Here is an 8,649-nt window from a genome sequence, read left to right on the forward strand (position 1 = left end):
TTTAGCTAAATTACTTTTGAACCTCAGTGGCCCACAATCAGGCACCCCTATTTCATGCCAAGCTTTTCTATCTTCCCCCCACCTCCCGTCTGCCTCTTCCTTAGTCTCCTCACTGAGCAGCTATCCCTTCTCCAGTCCTTGCTGCAGTTCATTTCCACACAATGTGGAGTTATTGGCATGATAAACTAGATATGAAACAGTTTGAAAGTGTTAAACAAACACCGACCTCCTTAGGTGTCTGTTAGAATTGAGAAAATTCTGCCCAGCAGAAGACCACAGTCCAGAATAGCAGGGAAAAAATCATTCCTTCATCTCAACGTGCCCCAAAGCACTTTTGCTGTGGGATTTGAGATCCATGTTATAATAGAATGGGTAAAATCTTGGCTTTGCTGCAATTAGTGGCAAAATTCCCACTGACATCACCAGAGCCAGCAGTTTTCTCTGTAAAACTGGCAAATTCTTTCAAAAATGCCAGCTGCATTTCCTGGGGTCTTGGATGTGTTGTACATGAGTAGGGATTCTGCCTGCATGAGTTGAGAAACACCTACTAAGGCATAAGGCAGACCAGGAGGCACGCAACTTCATCTACACCGCGTTTAGAGGTTGTGCTCAAGGAGATAACAACCCTTAGCTCACCTTGAAGTCAGCTTTGCCTCACACTGCTCAGAGACCAAGAGGAAGACACCAAGGAGGATGTGAAAAAGCAGAGACCATCCTCAAAGCCCAGTTCAGCTCTGAAATGTGGCTGGGAAACCCATGCTGTGGCTTCCCATACCAGCTCAGACATTGAAGGCCAAACTCTGTTCGCAACTACAGAGGGTTTTTGCTTACTTCCAACGCTAAAAACTCCAGCTGCTACTGAGAAACAACCTGGGGTACTTTAATTTGTTTTACCATCCTCACATATCAAAATTCTGCCATTAGAATTTATCAAGCAATTTCTTGTTAAATCCATCTATCTGTAAGTTACCTGTCACAGTTTTCCTTGGTAAAGAATTGACAAAACAAGCTTTCTCTGCCTCAGCCCTTCTACCTTGTTGTGGTGTTTTTTGCCTGACTCAAGTTAATCTGGGCACTCCATGGAAGACTATGTATTTATGTGTATGGCCTCCTCTTCTTATATACGTGTATATTTTTAAGAAACCAATTGTATGAGTTGTTCAGCTCAGAATGCTATGAAGAGCTAAGTTAGATTTCAGTGCACACATGCAATGAGTTTTAAAGGACTTGGTCAGGATCACTGGAGCAAGAGGAAGATCACAGCTGGTATGGCAAAACCTTAGTGAAGACTCCAATTATCTTGTTGGAGAGAAAGGTCTTTTTTTGGACTGAATTAATGGATTATCAGAGATCAGTATACTTGGCAGTTCAAGGATGAATACAATACTAAAATTATTTACCACACACTTTACTTCGGTTTTCAAAAGAGCTGTAAGTCAGCCTGAAATCTAACCCTCATGACACATTATGAGAAGAGAATCAAGATTCATTTCTACCCTGACATCTACCATGGCTCTTGGTTTTATGGCTTTAAGTTATAGATATTTCTGTTCATTAATACACAAGAAGCACATAGCCTTGATTTGGACAAAACAGAAAGAAAAGTTTTAAGGAACGCACAGTTTATGAATGGTATGTAAATTACAGGCAAACCATACTGGATAATGGAAAAACCTGTGACTGAGGATACAGGAGCATGTGCTAGAGAACTCTGTGTTGGGTCCATGTTGATTTGGCTTGGTTGGACCTGAGCTGCTCAGCCATTGCTCTGCCCATGCTCCTCACCCTCCAGCTCATTGTTAGTTCTTTAGCGTGGGGACAGCAGCAGACCCAACCTATCCCTGGGTGTCCACTATCAACATGAGTAAACTCCACATACCTGAGCTGACATCAGCTATCATTACATCCCCAATACCGTGAGTCAGTGTCAAAAGGAAAGGCTATGACTAGACTGCTCTTCCAACAGTAATTAAAAATGGGCTGTCCCGTAAGGTTGTGTGAAGTTAGCCTGCGGCCCTTTGGTCAGCTGCACACTTCACCTCCACAGCAAATACTCAGAGGCTGGAATTTCATTGCCTCTTCTGTATCTGCTTGCTATTCAGTCTCCAGCATGTTTGAGCACAGGGCAGATGAGAGTCACAAGCCAGCACCACTTTATTTTGATATCTAAGTGTACTTCTGAGTTTCAGAAACTACATCAAAATGAGTAATACCATACAAATGTAAAATTACCCCCAAGTTTTGCCTGGTTGACATGGCCTGAATCAAGACTTCATCAAGCTTTTGGATCTGTTCCACCCTACGCACCCCATCAGCTGCCAGCAGCCTCAGCGCTCATGTGGAAGTAATGACTAATCTCTACAGGAACGTTGCAGCGGCCAAGCTGCTCTGGGCTTGTTATCCAACCAGGATCTGGGAGCGGAGAGTTAACATTGTTATTAACAATGTGATCATCGATGTTATTGTTGTGGTAGGGCTGGTTCATTAATGAATCAATGTTTGTGCACATCCTTGCAAACATAAAGTACTCTTCTCAGCACCGAGCATTATTATTAGAGTTCCCTCTTGCTGTGTTTTCCCGTTAAAGGTTAGAGATGCTTAAAGGTCTTGACCCTCTGCTAAAAAGGAGTGTCATGCTTTAGAGTTCTTTCCTCTAGCAAACAGCAGAGAAAGCCACAGCATCTAAACACTGCAGAAAAGTGGAGGACACTGGGAACAGCAACCTGCATCGGACTGGTGGTTCATCGCATATATCTGGCCCCCAACCATCCTCAATACCAGCTGCTTACTGGAAGGAGTGAGAAGTTATGAGATAACTTGTCTGCTGGGTGACACTTACCCTCAACTCACAGAGACACAACGTGCCTTGCAAGAACAGGGGTCTTTGGGCAGTGGGTCTTCAAAGTGTGCACAACAGCTAACCCTTGCTTCTGATGGTTCCTGGCACAATGCTATGCTGAGCAATGATCTGCTCGCCATTTTGTCCTGTGCTTAATCTAGCCCCAGTAAGTAATAAAAAGCAAAGTCCTTCAGCATGGGGGAAACATCTCTGTAATGATATGTTAGGTCTGTGCATCTGTTCTCACAGCAGGGACATGTACTAGGGCTAATCAGGAGCTGGAAGTTGTGTTCCCCAGGAAATTCTGACATCGGAAAAAAATTAATTCCAAATTAGATCGAAGTGCCGACATTTCTAATTTTCTTGCAAAATGAGATTTCTCTCCCAAAGTAGTTCCAGGCCATCAGAATGTTTTAGTTTGATAGTGTAATCTTGATTCATTTCATTCTGACTGTTACACTATATTAAAATATTAAATGTCATTATATATATATAATAACACGTATAACACAGGATATATCTGAATTAGTGATCTAATAGAAGATAAAAGTTGAAATGTAATTATTTAAAATGAGGGTCTCTATGCTAAGCTAAAGCCCCTGACTTAAATGCCTCACTTAGGCAAGCAGTCTCCTCTTCTAGTCAAAAGGTAGCAGTGGATTCCCTGGAGGATGGTTGGGACTACCTGAGTGGGTTACCTGTGAGTATCCCACTGCTCCCCACTGACTGTAAAGAGAACATCACATGGCACAGTTGCCTCCCAAAACATTTAGATGCAATAATGAGAGATTCACGTCTCCTTACTTTTCATGTCTCCAGAGCAGCCATCCTGTCCTGCAGACTAGACAACCCAGGCTCCTCTCATAGTCAATGTAAAGAAATAGGTACTTTTACTATATGATTAATCTCATCCTGATATAGAGATTGTGCTCTAAAAGGGCTGATTTCTGTGTCCAGATTATCAGTGGAGTCTAAAAGGACTAGACCAGCTCCTCTAAATAGCAGGTCCTTGTTCTCTAAATAGCAAGTGTCTGAAATCATGTTACTGGCTTCTAATGAAGGGCCCCCAGTGCTTTGTGACCTATTAAACTCTTTGTTCCAATGCAATTGCATTTTTATCTGCATTCTCGTTGCTTGTCTCTAACATGGACCCCCCTGGACGTTACTGCCTGCATTGCTAGCAGGTCTTTCCATGGCCCATGCACATCAGCATGCTCCCTTTCCTGGAGACTGAAGAGATCTCAGCAGCGACTCCCCATGGGGTTGCTCCCACATATTACTGCTAGTGCCAATGACGCCGTGCCACATACGGAAGTTGAGAAAAGACTCAGTGGACCAGGGATTCAAAGCAATTAGGCATTTAATGGATATTCTTTAGGTGTATGAGGAAGGGAACCAATGTGGTGGGGATGGCGTGCTGGGGCCAGAAGGGAGGACAGCCCATTTACTCACCTTCTCTCTGTTGCTGTGGGATCATGGGAGGTGGCTGTGGGAACGCTTGGCTAATCTGGCCATAAGCAGCAGGATAAGCAGCTATAGAGGAGAGAAAGGGAGAGAAGAAAGAGGGACAGATTTCAGTGCTGGGAAGCAAGGAGTTTTCACTCCAAACCATCATACACAGCTAGAGGTGGGCTTTGCCCCTGCATTTTGGCCTTGGGAAGGGCCATCTCATGCAGCCTGAGATGTGGCAGAAGCACCACAGTTGTGCTCCAGGCAGTGCCACATGGCCCTGAGCACCCACCCTCCCTTCAGCTTCATCAGCAGTAACACCGGGGACAGCCACGCGGTGTAAATGGAGGTCTCCACTGAGATGTCTCCCAGCAGAGGTGCATGACCATCCCAGATGGCACCACAAACACATTCATTCACGAGCTCAGTGCATTGATGCCTATGCTGACAGATACACGCAGAGCGCATGCACACATTTCCCTGTGTAATCTCTCTTGCACCCTGACTAATTCACATGTTCATAAAAACAGTTCACATGTGTTTTCTCCCTTACTCTAACCTTCATATGACCACATACTGTGTAGGCACAGTTACACATACACTGTTGGATACATATTTTCTTTCATGTCTGTAGAGAACTCCTCTCTCTCACACAAACACAGTGGAAACAGTGTGCAGCAATTAAACAATTTTCCCCACCTCAGCTCCCCCACCAAGCAGACAAGGGGAACCATTCAGTACCACAGATGGTAGATGATGTGCCTTGCTGCTAAAAATACAGAGTACGGGTCGCCTGCAAGCCCAGAGAGAGGGGGATAGGGGCCATGTGTGTGCAGAGGGGTTAATTAACAGCTCAAAGGGTTGAGCTGCTTCCCATCTATCAAACCTCACAAGCAATAAATGACAATAACTAAAACACCAGCAAATGAAGCCCTACTCGGAGAATTAAATTAAGTTTCCAGATACAGTGCTGACATGAGATAATAGCCATTCCTCAGCGGGAACCCATGATTGCTCCAGTTACCACAGGAAATAATGACTTTGGGGTGGTAGCTTCCTCGCAACATCGGCCATGGACACCTCGCGAGGGGAGGCTGAACACGGTGGGGTCGTGGTCTGCACCAGGTCACTTTGGCTGGTGTTAGTCCATCAACTGCAAAGGAGCTGCTCAGCGTACAGGGCAATGTGAGTGGAGGCTGACCCATTGGGAGCCATGGAGAAAGCTGCTGGGAGGCCAGGAGTATGTCTGTGTAGCTCCTAAGCAAGCCTCAAACTAACTAGCTGAGGTACAGCCAGTGTAGACATACCATACCCTGCCAGGCTCTACAGGGTCTGGTTGCTCATCTCCCCTCCTCGCTGCAGCACTCAGGAGACCTGCTATAGAAAGTGGCCCCCAAATCAGTGGCCTGATTTTGCACTTGTGCACTGTGCTAAACAGACCGGGCCTGGTCCTGCCAATGAAGCTATACCAAGGTACAGGTCAGCGGGAGCCTTTCCCTGGGGAAAGGGAAGAGGTTGCCTCCTTAGGGAGAGAAGACCCTGGGCTTTACATTTGTTTTCACAAGAAGTGCAAATTTAATCTGAGAGTCTGTGGCCCCCAGCTCGCCCCTATATCAGCAATCACCTCCCTTCCCCCAGCCCCCTCAGATGTGTCCAGAGATTAAAGGCTTTAGAGAAGAGAAATGTTTATTGGGAGAAAGTGTTAATACTAACGACCTGCGTACTGCTGCACTCCAGCGTAGGCTTGCTGCAAGGGGTCTGCTGCAGTGGGGCTCTGTGCTGTGGAGACACAAGAGAGAGAAGGAATTAAGGGGTTAAAACATGACAGGCACATTCTTTGTCTTCCCTCATCAGTATGTGGTGTGGGACAGACAGACCCAGGGGCTGAAGGTCCCAGAAGAGGAGCAGCTCGCTCACCTTACGGACAGGAATGCACAGAGCCCCCCATGATGGCCAGGAGGGCTCTGTCCCCCAGCTGTCACACTGTGAGACTTTGGAGCAGAGGGCAAACAAACCTCTCCCTTCCTTTCCCAAGCTTAAATTATGGAGCCCACCTCTGATGATGAGAATTTTTGGCATTGCAGTAATCAACCCCAAAGAGCCCTCATCTTAAGCCAGGACTGACACTGTGCTAGGCACTGTGCAAACTCAGATCTCCGTGACAGCTACAGTCACATGAAACTTTCAATCAGAGCAGAAAACAACAGGGGCATAGTAGGAGGAAGGAGAAGAGAACAAAGCAGTGGCTCCTGCCATCCCGACATCACTTCGAAGGACCGTGTTGCTGCCAGGCAGCCCCCTGTGCAAGAGGAGATGCTGCTTGGAGGGGAGGGGGACACCACTTGTCTGCTCCAGGGAGAATGCTGTGAATTTCTGCGTAAGGCATGCAGTCCCTTGCTGGCTTCAAAGTGCATTTTCTCTCTTTACAAGTGTGCATTCCTCCTCCCTAAACCTGTTTATTTTTGTGAAACTTTGAAGTCTAGCTCAAATACAACCAAAGCTAGTTAAGATTTTTTTTTCCTTTTCCCCTTTGGTTGATAGGGAAAGAAAAAAAGAGAGAGAGAGAAACGTGTTGGATAAGCTCTTTCTTTATGTGCAGCAATAAAATATTTAAAGCAAAGCTTGGCTGAACCTCCAGTCCAAATGTCACCTTGGCCCTAATATTTCACTTCTTGTTAAGAGTTTAATTTGTATTTATTGGTGCTGCACAGTTCTACATTTATGCAGTCCCTCTGGCTTTGTACTTGTAGGATGATGCCTTAGGGAGCTGCCACTTTCCTCCCTCCCTCCCACCTTCTTCCTTCTTACAAGCACAGAGGTGTGGCTGGAGGCAGGAGCTTGGAGGCTGCAAAAGGTGTGGGCCTCTTAGAAGGAAATCTAGTGCCATTGACCTACCCAAGGAGAGACACTGCCTGTATGCTGAAGTGTGGGGGAGATTGGCAAATGTGAGTGTTACGGACCCAAGGAACATGGACAAAGTGTTTTCTTACAGATGCAAATACCAGCTTGAACCTTAACTTCAAAGATCACCATTGATCATGATGGCAGCTTGCAAGGTCTTGAACTTATCTCCCAAAATACAAGGAGGAATGGTGAGAAAACCAAACTTTGAGGGGACAAACCCAATTAGCTGGCTAAGGCTTGGAGGCTCCTGTTCATTATGAGCATTACTAGATCACAAGGACTTTGAGGATGGGATAGTCACAGGAAGAAATAAGTGGGATTGCACTCTTAAGTTGGAAGTTGTTTGGTTGATTTCCTAGCTGTCTTTTGGCAGGTCCCTCAATATGTGTGTATGTGAAATTGGAAAGCACTGCCCTACTCTAAGTATTTTCATCCCTTGAAAAGGGGTGTGAGGAGAACACATTAAAACCTGTGGGAGATCAGTGGAAGGCATAATAGAGATGCAAATTTTTAGAGTAGATTCTCCAGGAAACTGGAGGAAATGCTTGGAAAATATAAAAACTGTTTCCACTTATTCCTGCCTTCTTGAAGACGGAAGCAACTAAAGTCTATTCTTTTTAACCTTTGCTCAAAACTGTTTTCCTCTAAAAACAGAATGTTCAGCATATTGCTCCAGAAGAAAACTGAACATCTATAAAAGGTTGAGTGATACACTAGTTCCCGCACCCCTTTGGGAGAATGGATCAGAATAACTTGGACCCCTCAAAATGAACGAGTCCTGTCAGGTAGAAAATATCTCTTGAGGAAGGTGAGGGGACATGAGGTAAAGGGAGCAAACCTTTTTAAGGCAACTATGGTTTTGCAGTCTGCAGTAAAGGAGATGATCTACTATGTCTGCCCCAAAGGCAACTGCCCTTCCTTGGTTGCACTCATCTGTTTATAGAGCTAGAAGAAATTGTCTCTGCTGCTCAGGAGATACATTCACAGCATTTCCTTCCTCTCCAGCTGAGGCTGGACTTGGGCATGCTCGTTCTCTCTCTGACATGCTGACAATTAGCAATGACTGCCTCTTCATTGGTATGGCAGAAGTCATTGAGCAGTACCTGTGTCCTGGTTTCAGCAGGGATAGAGTTAATTTCTAGTAGAGGATACAGTACTGTGCTGTGTTTTGAATGTGGGGTGAGAACAATGTTGATAACACACTGATGTTTTAGTTGTTGCTGAGCAGTGCTTACACTAACCAAGCACTTTCCAACTTCCCATGCTCTACCGACTGAGAAGGCTGGAGGTGCACAAGAAGCTGGGAGGGGGCACAGCCAGGACAGCTGACCCAAACTGGCCAAAGGGATATTCCATACCATGTGACGTCATGCTCAGTATATAAAGCTGGGGGAAGAAGAAGGAAGGGGGGAACATTCGGAGTGATGGTGTTTGTCTTCCCAAGTAACCATTACGCG

The 8,649-nt window shown here is 45.5% G+C and overlaps 1 protein-coding gene across 10 annotated transcripts in view; it reads right to left on the reverse strand.

Moving 5' to 3' along the window:
- The window catches only part of CELF4 (CUGBP, Elav-like family member 4), a 703,102-nt gene that overhangs the window by 23,413 nt on the left and 671,040 nt on the right, over positions 1 to 8,649 (reverse strand). For 4 of the 10 annotated variants that reach the window (XM_009275290.1, XM_009275281.1, XM_009275240.1 and 1 more), the window contains 3 exons: positions 6,002 to 6,067; positions 5,663 to 5,665; positions 4,292 to 4,372 (listed from right to left, as the gene is read on the reverse strand). In XM_009275290.1, the coding sequence (XP_009273565.1) occupies positions 4,292 to 4,372; positions 5,663 to 5,665; positions 6,002 to 6,067 (150 nt within the window). Of the gene's footprint in view, positions 1 to 4,291; positions 4,373 to 5,193; positions 5,199 to 5,662; positions 5,666 to 6,001; positions 6,068 to 8,649 lie in introns of all 10 variants that reach the window. The other 6 variants (XM_009275223.2, XM_009275265.1, XM_019470995.1 and 3 more) reach the window with 4 other exon arrangements.

This window comes from Aptenodytes forsteri, unplaced genomic scaffold (assembly GCF_000699145.1).
Source record: "Aptenodytes forsteri isolate BGI_AS27 unplaced genomic scaffold, ASM69914v1 Scaffold266, whole genome shotgun sequence".
NCBI lineage: Eukaryota > Metazoa > Chordata > Aves > Sphenisciformes > Spheniscidae > Aptenodytes > Aptenodytes forsteri.